This window comes from Schistocerca gregaria, chromosome 3 (assembly GCF_023897955.1).
Source record: "Schistocerca gregaria isolate iqSchGreg1 chromosome 3, iqSchGreg1.2, whole genome shotgun sequence".
Taxonomy (NCBI): domain Eukaryota; kingdom Metazoa; phylum Arthropoda; class Insecta; order Orthoptera; family Acrididae; genus Schistocerca; species Schistocerca gregaria.
In genome coordinates this window covers 902633798-902646149 of record NC_064922.1, presented here as the reverse complement: position 1 = coordinate 902646149, position 12352 = coordinate 902633798, and the positions used below count along the sequence as shown (strand labels likewise).

General features: G+C 35.3%; 1 protein-coding gene across 1 annotated transcript in view; it reads left to right on the top strand.

The window, feature by feature from the left end:
* Positions 1 to 488: 488 nt before the first annotated feature.
* Positions 489 to 12352, top strand: part of LOC126355202 (longitudinals lacking protein-like) — a 51137-nt gene continuing 39273 nt past the window's right edge. The window contains exons 1-2 of the mRNA XM_050005432.1: positions 489 to 2105; positions 3072 to 4797. Coding sequence (XP_049861389.1) covers positions 4605 to 4797 — 193 coding nt within the window. The 5' untranslated portion in view covers positions 489 to 2105; positions 3072 to 4604. The remainder of the gene's footprint in view (positions 2106 to 3071; positions 4798 to 12352) is intronic.

Genomic DNA, 12352 nt, shown 5'->3' with positions numbered 1-12352 from the left:
GCATTGGTTCATAGAAAATTCATTGTTTGATTTATTGAGCCCTGTACAACCCTATTTCTTCTGTTACTGTAATTTTTTAAAATGTATCAGCAACTGTTTTGGAGATGATCCCCATTTTTAATTTGGATATATTCTGTACAAAACTGCACTTTTTCCTATTTCTTTCTGTACAAAATTCCAGATAGTTTTTACTTTATTATTTGAGTCATCAATTTCTGCTTCCAAGAACATGTCCTCTTTGTGTGTGTGTTTTTCTTGAAGCAGTCAACAAAATACCAGTTGGTTTCAAGATATCTGTGCTGACATTCTCGAAGTAACACTGGATACAGTTATAATAAAATGCTTTTGTAGACTGTAGCAAACTGACTTCTCGCAAAAAGTGATATCGTAACTAATTAGTGAGAGCAATTATTCTCAAAAAATCTAGTTTCTTTAACCTTTAGTTGTCCATAACTGTAATCTTGTGTACTAAGAACATATATGAGGTAATGCTCTTTGTTAAATTCACCTTTCAGACTGTAGTCTGTTTGTAGTCACAAAACATGAATGCTGTCTACTTTTTCAGATTTTATTGTTTCTGAGGTTCTATGAAATTACTGTATTGTATATACTGAGTTTCATCAAAATTGTGTGCTTTGAACAATTATTGTATTGGTATGATTTACAAATTTATGTAATTTGTGTATTGTGAAATAGGAGGCACTGGTAAAATTTGTGTTAACATACTCATGCATATTCTGTGGAAGAAAAACTGTTGGTCCTGATCTGTACTTGGTGCAATTAGTCAAATTTTATATTAATTCTTTCTTTGCAAACAGTAGCCAAGACTAAACGGTGTACTACTTTTGTCAGAAAAGCTCCAGGACAGGTTTTTTATTTCTGAGTTTGCAATACTTAAATGAACGAAATGTCATTTTTATGTAACCTGGTATGTGTGCAGCCTTGAAATGACATTCACCATGTTCCTGCACAAATTCACTATGTGGCAGGGCTGTGCTTAGCAACACACTGTTTGATTGGTTGGTGCATCAGTTCTGGTGGTGCAATAGATGCTGGTTGTGAACAAAGAGTGAACATTAAGTTCTGAGTTAAGCTTGGGAAAGCCCCTAGTGAAATATGGACATTGAGTAAGCAACCATATGCAGGCAAGGCGCTTTCAAGAAGTCGTTTTTTCGACTGCCACAAAAGGTTTTGTAAAGGCAGATATTCAGTGCAAGGTGACTCCAGAACTGGTCGCCTGTCTACAGCACATACCAATGCAAACTTGGAGCACGTAAGGCAGTTATTGCAGTAAGACCTTTATGTATTGTGCACAATATATCGAAAGGACTTATTTGAATTGTGATGTGTGTCATAAGATTTTATGTGAAGATTTAGTTAAATGGAAACTTAATGTGAAACTTGTTCCTCTAAAAGGCAAACAGAAAGAGGAAAGATGAAGTATTTCTGCTGAACTACTGGATAGAGCCAGCCATGATCCCACATTTCTATCAAAGATCATTGTTGGGAATGAAAGTTAGTGCTTCCAGTACAACACTCACACAAGGCATCAAAGTGCTGAATGGTGGAGTCATGGGCCATCAGCCTTGAAAAAAGCCAAATGACAATCTTTGGGAACAAATAAAATGTTGGTCACATTCTTTGATAGTTAAAGATTAGTTCACCATGAGTATGTTCACCCATTTCAAACAGTGAAGCAAACTCTTTACACCGAAGTCTTGAAATGTTTACAACAAGGAATATGAAGCTGCTATTCTGATTTGTGACATTCTCAGGACTGGTTCTTACTACATGACAGTGCAAGATCCTATACTGCTTTATCTGTGACCGGGTATGTGCTCAGACATTCTGTGATTGCCATCCCACATCTGCCAAATTCACCCAACCTCTCATCTTGCAATTTTTTCTTGTTTCCACAAGTGAAAAGCCAATTGAAAGGAAAGCTTCATCAAGACTTTACAGACATTCCATGACCTGTGACAAATGAGCTTACAAGCATCACAGTTGAAAATTTCCCAGCTTGCTTCCAAGACCTCCAGAAACGTTGGCAACTATGTTTAGATAGGCAGGGGGACTACTTCAATAGGAGGTAGGATCATTACTTGGTAAGTGCAATTAACTATTTTTTTAATTGCCCTGGAAATTTGCAAATAAGATTTTGTTGTATAACTCATGTTTTTATTTATGCATCTGACATTTGTAATTTTCTGATGTTTCAATAACAGTCTAATGAGATAGATAGATAAATGGGGAGAGAGAGAGAGAGAGAGAGAGAGAGAGAGAGAGAGAGAGAGAGAGAGAGAGAGAGAGAGAAGGACTTGGTGTCCATTTTTACAGCTCTGTTTTCTGCACCAATGAAAGTGGCACAGTGGTTAAAGCATTTGGGCTCATGCTCGGAAGACATGGGTTTCAAATTTCTAACCAGTCATCCTGATTTGAATGTTCCATGTTATTCTAAATCAACAGAGAAAAATGCCAACACATTACTTTTGATAACTTCTTTGTCGTCTCTTTTCCTCAACGTTCTGTAGTTGAGAAACTTTTATGTCTCTAATAACCTTTCTCTTCTTTTTTCACTATATCTGTATTTTTGTATGTTGTCATACTTTGCTTTATTTCTGTATTGGCAATTTGTTGCATTTCTGTCTTTTTCTTCTCCTCTCAGGGCATATCCATCCACCTGTATTTTGCTACCAATGATATTCTTTCAATAGTGCACCCAGTGTTATCTATACATATCCTTATTATTAACATCTTTTGTTTTGCATTCAAACACAATCTGTAACATATCTTTTCTTTTTGTCAGTGGTAAATATGGTATTTTCTGGTTGTACACTTATGCATAATTGATCAGCTTTTGTTTCCTGTGTTTCAATGCGTTCCACATTCTTCAGGGTCTAACAGTGTAACAGAGATGTTCTTGTCATATATAATGCTTCCTCTAGTGTTTATCATTAGCAGCCTTAAAGAAAATAAAGATATATTTATATATTATGCAATTGTGGTGCTCTGTTTCCCTGAAAAGAGAGAAGAGAATGTTTCGACTTAATTTTTGTGTTATATGTTTTCAGATAGTGCAACTGATTTCGGTGATGCTGCATTAACATTCAACAGGCTCATGCTGGGGCTGCAGAACAAATCAACCACTGCAGGGTATTCTTGTTACAAGTGTGGTAGATGCTACCGGTGGAAGCACACACTAACTGCACATTTAAAATTTGAGTGTGGTAAAGAACCAACACTGCAGTGTCCATTCTGTATATATAAAGCTAAACACATGTCTCATCTACGAAGGCATGTGAGACTGGTACACCAGCAAACAGTGACTTTGATATAATTATGGAAAAAAAAAATGGTGAACGTGCAAGAATTTCAAATTGACATTTATATATTCATATTAGTTTCCTGGTCTTAAATGTGAAGTTACCATAATGTTTGTTACTTTCAGTCTTCCAAATGAGCTTAAAAGTGTGATGTCTGTCAAATATCAACCCAGCACAAAAGTAATTTGTTGTTCTTTATTTTTGTATTCTTTTATGGTTGCTATAACCCCTTTGATTTGAAACCATTGATTTGTTTACACTTGATGCATGTGGTCTATTTCTTACATGACTTGCAACCTGTCTTGATTTTAAATTTCTGTTACTGATCTTTCTGCAGTTTACCTCGCAAGAAGTATGTGTATTAAGTAACTGAAATTTTTGTGCTGTTGTAAGGATTACTTAACAAAGTTTTGTATGTTAGATGATATTCTTGTGCCACACCCCACTGGTTCAAATGTCTTGCAAACCTGCAAGGTTTCAGTTCCATGAAACCTGAATGGAACAATGTGTTGACCGTGACTGTTACTCAGGTTAGTGAAATATGGAAATATTTGTGGCATCATGAATATGCTATCATCTTTTCATTATCATCTGATGAGACAGAGCATTGTGACCTTGCAACTCTGGTATGCATAAGATAATGGAAGTCTGAAGTTAATGTATTAAAATGTCAGGTAATGAAAGTATATGCGATTTTAGGTGCTCTCACTTCCAGAATTTTCTGAAGATTTAGGTAATCACTTTTATGTGTATAAATTTATAGGAAAATAATGTACAACATTCATTTTGATGATTCCTATAAGGTGGCTGTGTTTTGTGATTTTAGAATGTAGACAGTTGACTTCTCTCTTACAAATCTGATATAAACTTTTTTCTTCTCCTTGACTTGTCTATCCTTTTCATATCATTAGAGAGTACATCACTGTAAGAAATTTATATCCATGACCTGTAAAGACTGGAAAGAAATCTTGTGTATCTGAATATTTATGGTGTTTTTTCAGTTAATTATAACAACCAGAACATAAATGTGGCAAACAAAATAACATGTAATATGAAATACTGTGCATCTTAGCTGAGACATTTGGTTGCGTTAAGGCCCCAGTCTGCTTTGTATCCAGTGGGAAAAAACATTGAATGTGTTGTAATCCGAGTAATGTTTAAATCATTATAAGAAATGTATACATTTGTTTTTATGTGTTGGTGGAACTTTACGCAAGTAAAATTCTTGTTTCTCAAAACTGTTTATTTATAACTTCCTTTTTTTTTTTCAAAAGATGTCTAATGCCTTCATTTCCCTCCTACTATTTTTCAGCACAGCCACAGTTCCGAGGCAATCCACAGTCTGCAGAATTTCTTAAATTTCCATGTCCACAATGTGGTAAGAACTATGCATGGAAGACAAATATGCAGCGTCATTTACGACTTGAATGTGGTAAAGAACCACAGTTTCAGTGTCCTGTTTGCCCGTACCAAAGTAAGCAGAAAACCAGTCTTCAGAGACATATTGCTGGCCGTCACAGACATTGTTCCATGTGAATTAGTGGGTTATTCACTGACACATTTTGGTTATTATGCTTTTCAGCTACATTTGTACATAATTAATGCTTTGAGATTGTGTGAAATTTACATACGTTGTCAATGCCTTTATAAGCAAGTCTAAAAATCAATAATTTCATTATAATTCCTCAGTACAGAGGAGATGCATTGAGAGACAGTATGAGAGTGATTATCAAGTTGATTTGCTTTCACCCTTATTAACCATACATGCAAAAAACATGAATGTCATTAGAGAGTCAGATTATTAGTTAACTAAAAAGATGAGCATATGAGCCAATGTAAGAGAGAACGTACACTGTTCTATCAAAAAGTCACATATAAATGTTAAAACTACAGGTAATGGAATGACTTTGATGATGTTTCATTTGGACTAATTTCCTGAGTGTCATTCCTTGCCAATCCTTCACAAAATTTCATTTCCCATGTATGTTTCTTTTCTTTTTTTCTAGATGAAAGAATTTCAACCTCTGGAAGACTACGAGTGTTCCTCTTTCTTTGTGCATAAAGTATTTTGTTGTAATGTTTACAGCAGGTATTTGACATGCCTTTACATGGTTGTATCTTCATTTTGGGCTGCCGTTTCCTGTGGAAATGATAAAGTTGAATAGCAATAAAATTTTTACTGTTGTTTGTTCTCCATTATTTTCGTTAGTTTATGTAAGAAGTGTTAGCAGTTTAACCTTGGGAGAAACATATATCACAAAAGATATTGACAAGTGAATGAGCAGATTAAAGTGTGAATGTAATGGTGATGATATATACAGAACATGAAGCCACGCAGTACATGAACACAGTAAGACGAGTAGTCCAAAGGAAGTTTTGATATGTTAATACAGGAAATGCAAGTAACAGAATAAAAAGCCACTGAAGATAGGTCAACAAGTAAAAGGATGGATACGAAGGCAAAATAGATAAAAGCATAAACCATGTGGATGAATTAATAAATGAACACCATGTAATATGAATAATGATTAAAATATACACCTAGCAATAAGTGTAATATTAGAAGCAAAAGAGATATAGCGTGTAAGAGACCCATGGATCATGGGAATGTCAGAGTGTATTAGAGACGAAGTGTCATTGTTGTACAATATGCTGAGAAGGGGAAAGAGAAATGCAGGTCAGCTAAGAAGGGAGAAAAATTTCAGTATAAAGTAATTTTGAAAAATGTGGTGATCAACCATGTAGATGTAGACCCAAGCTTGCTGTGAGGACAACAAGATACAAAGTTAAAAGAGGTGATGTCAGAGAGTGTAAAAGTCAAAGAATTATGGGAAAGCAGAAAGAGCGTGGAGGGGGGGAGGGGGGGGGGGGAGAGGGGATGTAGATATAAAAAGAATAAAGAAAATAACAGAATAAATAAGTATAATAAAACAGAAAAAGATTGAGGGATTACATGTTTACTGAGATTACGTGGAGGAGGTGTGGGGAGGGTATGACAGAGAGACAATCTCATTTTATTGTTTGGCTTAAGAAAATCATTGTTTTGGGGACATTCAGTATGCAGTTACTGAGTGTGCTCTGCAATGTGGTTCAAGGGATGTAAGTGCCTGCTGATCACACACAGAAGTTGTTTATACATATGGCCCACACTATAGGTCCCACTAGATCAAATTCAACATAATTCTATTTTAGTAAACCACATTTCATATATTACAAATTGGGACAAGTGATTTATTTACATTTTCTGTTTCATTATTGGCCCGCTGTGAATTATTATGAATTTATGTGACAATATTGTCAGCAGGGAGTATTGCACTCAACATAGCTTGCCTGAAAATCAATGTTGATATACCCTTGCATCAAACAATGTAGGCCATTCATTGAAATATGTTTCAATGCATGTTTTACTGTTAAAGCTATTTTTTATGTAACTGTGTGTTAATTTTTATGCCATTGTTGCAGTATTAGGTTTTCAGCTTCCACCATTGAGCACAACATAGATTTTCCAGTCCATGAATCATGTGTGTCATGAAATTTTGTTCTATCTAGTTGTCCAAACTTTAAAAATGTATAAGACAAAACATTTTATGTTACAACTTGACCCATAAAAGTTTGTAATGAATTTCAAGGTAGTCTCAACAATTCAGTACTTGCAACAGCAGGCAGCTGGCAGTTCTTTTACCATTAAATTGAGTGGTGATAAAAATCTGTAACAGTGGGTACCATACCTTGTTATTCCCACTCAGTGAGCACACAACTAAGAGCAGCCTGGTAATTTGGTTAATTTATGTGTATACAGATCCTAAGCAGATAGTGATTCATAAATTGTATTTCAGTGTTATGGTGGATAGTGGTTTTTCCTTGTTGTGTGAATAGAGCTATGGTGGGTGGGTAACATACCTTGTTATTCCCACTCAGTGAGCACACAACTAAGAGCAGCCTGGTAATTTGGTTAATTTATGTGTATACAGATCCTAAGCAGATAGTGATTCATAAATTGTATTTCAGTGTTATGGTGGATAGTGGTTTTTCCTTGTTGTGTGAATAGAGCTATGGTGGGTGGCTTTTCTGTCGTGAGTGATATCGATTATGTTGCTCAGATAATAATGGTTCAAAAATGAAGATGCATAGAATTTGTTAGTACCAGTACTTAAATTTGATTAGACATTACTTTCAAATATTTTGTTAAGTAAAATAATACATTTAAAGAAATATGAGAACACAGGGCATCTTGTGTATGTGTGTTTGTGTTTTCCCCCATCTCATTTTTACTTTTCGATCTCCTTATTATTCTTCATCCTTTTCTTCTTCTTATTCCTGAAATGTTTCTGAGTATGGAAGTCATTCACAAAGTGTCTTCCAATCTTCTCTTTTCTCCCTTGGTTTATCATTCAGCATTTGCTTCCACTGTAGTGATCTTCAATTCGCATCATCCTTCACCTTGTCTCCAGTGTGTGTGGTCTTCCAGCTGGTCTTCTTCCAGATTCTATCCATTCCAGAGCTCTTCCTTTTTCCATTCTTTTAACACAGCCAAACCATTTCAGTCTATTTCTCTCCAGAGTTTCTGTCAGGTGATAGATCTGACACATGTGCAACCATACCCTTTTCTGCCAAATTCAACTCTTACATAAATTACAAACATGACTCAACTGAGCACACAACAATGTGTGACTTAATTTATTGTTCTTCTAGTCTGAATTTAGTTTCACTTCTTCAGTAGCTAAATAACCCTCTGATTTCTGTAATGAAGGAAATATTATTTGTGCAGGAGGGATGCTATGACATTTTAGTTTTCCATCTAGTATTTTACAGTCCATAAAATTGAAGCCATAAGCCAGTCTTCTCATCTATTGCCAGCACTATAATTTTTCTTCTTTAGCTTTGCAGGTTTGCCATTTTTTAGGTCACATGTAACTTTTCTGTAGTGGATCCTTTGCTGAATCCTAATTGAGAGGTTGGTAGTAATATCTGTTCACAAAAATAGGTTGTTAATACTTTTACAGGTTACTATTTCAAATTATTTTAAATATGTAGAAGAATGAAATAGGTCTACAGTTTGAGGTGATTTGCTTATATCTAGTAATTTTTATAATGTGTAGTGTTTTGTGTGTTGTAAAAAAAAAATATGTTTGTGGTGCATGTATTATTTGTTGTTTGTATCATCTGTACCAAAGTGTGTTGTAATGCTGTTGTATAGTCTGTTGATGTTTTGCTGCATTTTGACTTATCACATTATGACAGTTAGTGTCTTCGGAAGATGGCTATAACAAACTGGCACCAGGGATATGCATATTATCTTGTGCTATTGTGACTGAATAAAACATTTGGTAATGGTAATAATCAGATCACTGTTTCTCATTTAAACAATATGAAATGTTCATTCAATTCTCTCTCCATTTATTCATTCTGGCAGACACACTTCTCTGACAATTATGTATTGCATTTGGACTTTTATTCCCAGACAGGCCTATCATGAGAGCATATGTGAAGAGTGTTGGCCACATTGTGTGACTAAATCTGTTACAATGCCATGTAGAAATGGGCTTGAATCAACTTAAAATGAAACAACCAGTACTTACAAAATTTAATGTAAATGTTTTGTACTCGGAATGATCTCCAGTGACCATTAGCTGCTAATACTGTATATATAATGCAAGAGTACAGCATTAACTATTAGAATAATCCATCTTATTCTTATGAAGAAAGGGTGTGAGAACCAAGTTTCTCATGGTGACAATGTTGTGTAAAATATATGTATTGTCAGTTTTCTTGCTGTGTTAAGTTGGAATAATTAATGAAGCATTTGAGGGTATTAGTCTTTGTATGGAACAAAACTGACTGTCTTTTTAATGCCAGAGGTTGTCTGCTATGCTAGAAGCCTACCAGTTGGAACATAAACCACTTTGTGAATCTGTCTGTATTATCTCAATGCCGAGAGCCCTCTTCCATGTACCACTAGCATTGCAGCCATTATCCTGGTTAATGTTGTGCATGTTCTACTCTTGGCAGCTTCTTTGATGCCAGAGTCATAGAATGTTGATACTTGGGACAAGATTTTTTTTTTCATCAAAGAGAATTCTCTGTTTATTCATGGGGCAATGCTTAGCAAATTCTGAATTTTGTTTGCCGAGAGATAACATCCAGCAGAACAGGTAGAGTCATTATTGACAAGACCTAAGATCTATTTTTTGACCACCCAAGAAAATAAGGTAGATGCTGTGACTGGTTAAGGATAGTCTTGACATAAGGCTCCATGGAATTAGCAACATTTGATGTAATTGTGGAAGAAACTAAATCAGTTTCTGTAACAAGCATTTTTCAAACCAATGAATGATGATTGCACTATAAAAAGTTTAGTTTTGTAATGATTTAGATAACCTACTGTTTGGACACGTTTTATTTATGCACATGTGACATGAGAGAAATGGACGCAGCGTATCTGCAACCTGGGTGACGGTGAATGCCGTACCACGTTTTTGGTACGTGCTGGTTGAGAAGTGTGTTCCATGTGATTAGTTCCTGCCTTGGAGATATGGTGTGCACCATAGAGGTAGAGCGACTGTGACTATGCCTGTGACATCTCGGGGGCAAGAGGAGACTTGTTATATGGATAAACTCAATTGGAATCTGTTAATTAAGACAGAATGTTTTGGGACTTTGTCCTTATCAATGTTTTTGCAATGTTTGAAATAATGTAACAGCTTTATAAGGCATAGTTATAGAGGTAGAGCGACTGTGACTATGCCTGTGACATCTCGGGGGCAAGAGGAGACTTGTTATATGGATAAACTCAATTGGAATCTGTTAATTAAGACAGAATGTTTTGGGACTTTGTCCTTATCAATGTTTTTGCAATGTTTGAAATAATGTAACAGCTTTATAAGGCATAGTTATAGAGGTAGAGCGACTGTGACTATGCCTGTGACATCTCGGGGGCAAGAGGAGACTTGTTATATGGATAAACTCAATTGGAATCTGTTAATTAAGACAGAATGTTTTGGGACTTTGTCCTTATCAATGTTTTTGCAATGTTTGAAATAATGTAACAGCTTTATAAGGCATAGTTATTATAAACAAGAGTACAATATACGAGACATTGTTATTGTGAAGTCTTGCATTTATTTTGAGAGTTAGATGTTGGATTTGTGCTCTTAACTTCCAGCAGTAACTGCAGCACTTTGAGAAAAGAAGATCAGTCAGATTAGGTCTGCGAGGTTGCTGAAATAATAAGGTGAACAAGATTTAATCACAAGAAATCTTAGCTCCTCATCAGACATTACTTCGCCATTTGATATCTTGGTAAAGGACCAGTGGGACATTGTGTTGAGCAGAATGTCAATGGACAATTAAAAATTGTAATTAAAGAAAAAAATCTGCGGCTGCTGTGTTCAACTTCAAAACTGCACATAAAATTATGTCTGATGAAACAAAACCTTGTTCCATGTACCAACCTATTGGACTAACAGCAGAGAGGCCATAGACTCTAGAATATGCAACAATCATTTACATTCCAATGAGCAGCACTAACATTGCAGACATTGACATCAGCATCTGGCAGCATAATGACAGTCAGTTCTTCCTGAAGAAGATGAATGATGGTTACTGACAAAAGCTCAAGTTTTTATTGTAATAGGATATGGCACAAATGCAGAGGGTTTTTGTTGGATACTGGTGTCCTCTGCTTGTACTGAAATATAAAAACACTGAAATGAAATATAGAAGACATAGCTTATTCTGTTTTATTTTATATATCTTCATGGCATCACTTGTAGGATTCAATTAATTTATGTAAAATATAGAACAAGAGAAGAGACAAGGTATCATTTTCATTACTGTATCAGCATAAGAGCACTGTTTACTGAAAATATTATTGGAAAAACTGGGAGTTCCTGTGAGTAGCAATTACAGGGTCAACTCCTGACATTACAAACTGCAATGCTTATGTGACTATCAAACTTTCAATATAACAGAGGGATATGTTCTTAAAAGGAGTACTGTAAATGACATTGGCATGGTAACTTCTCATCGCTTTTGAGGGCTGATTTTGTTTAATGTCTCATTAGTTGTGGCTGGAGATTCTCAACTGTGTCAAATGACCATAATATTTTGATGAAATGCTGCACCATCACCATCAGGAGCTTTCTTGCTTATACCAATCATTGCTAATACTACACTGCTCAAGTGTGAACACATCAGATAACTTTTACAACATGCTTTAGCTGTGTCAGTTATTGTGCTCAAATAAAAATCCATTTACCAGGAAGATAGAGAATTACATTTTGATTTCGAAGCCTTGAGTTCCAGAATAAATGATTTCAGAAGCTGACAGGGAAAATCTGTTGAGAAGTTAGGATTAGGTAGAATAGTAACTGAAGTTTTCTCTGATATCAAAAATTTGTCTGTGTAACTTGAGCAGTTGGAGAAAGGAAAGTAGCCTGAATTCACTACAGTTCTGTGTAACAAAATGATGTTCAGATGGCAAGGACAACTGAGAGTGAGAGGACCTGGAAACTGAACAAAGCTTGCAATTTTTGAAGTTAAGTTGTGTAACTGATGGAAGATATGTTTTAGGTATCTTGCCAGATTTATAAATCTATTTTATGCACATTTTGATGAATCATTTCATTCCTCCCCATCAGATGAAGGATGAATGGAATGCAGACACTAAGCACATCTGAGACTATCGCACAAAGGCTACTATCCTTCCTCCAACATCTCAATTTACAAGACAAATTTTTCATATCAGAGAAAATTTCAGTTACTGTACTACCTAAGACTAACATCTCATCAGATTTTTTGGTAAAAATTTCTCCCTTCTCTGTCAACTTCTGAAATCATTTACTCTCAAACTTGAGACTTGGGAATTAAAATCTAATTCTCTGTCTGACTTCATATAGTAAAGTAACGAGAAGATCAAAACCAATTGCAAAACGATGTATACAAGATATCTGCATGATGCAAAAAGTAGTATTTGATTCTAAATAATGGAAAGTGTGAGGTCATCCACATGAGCACTAAAAGCAACCCAT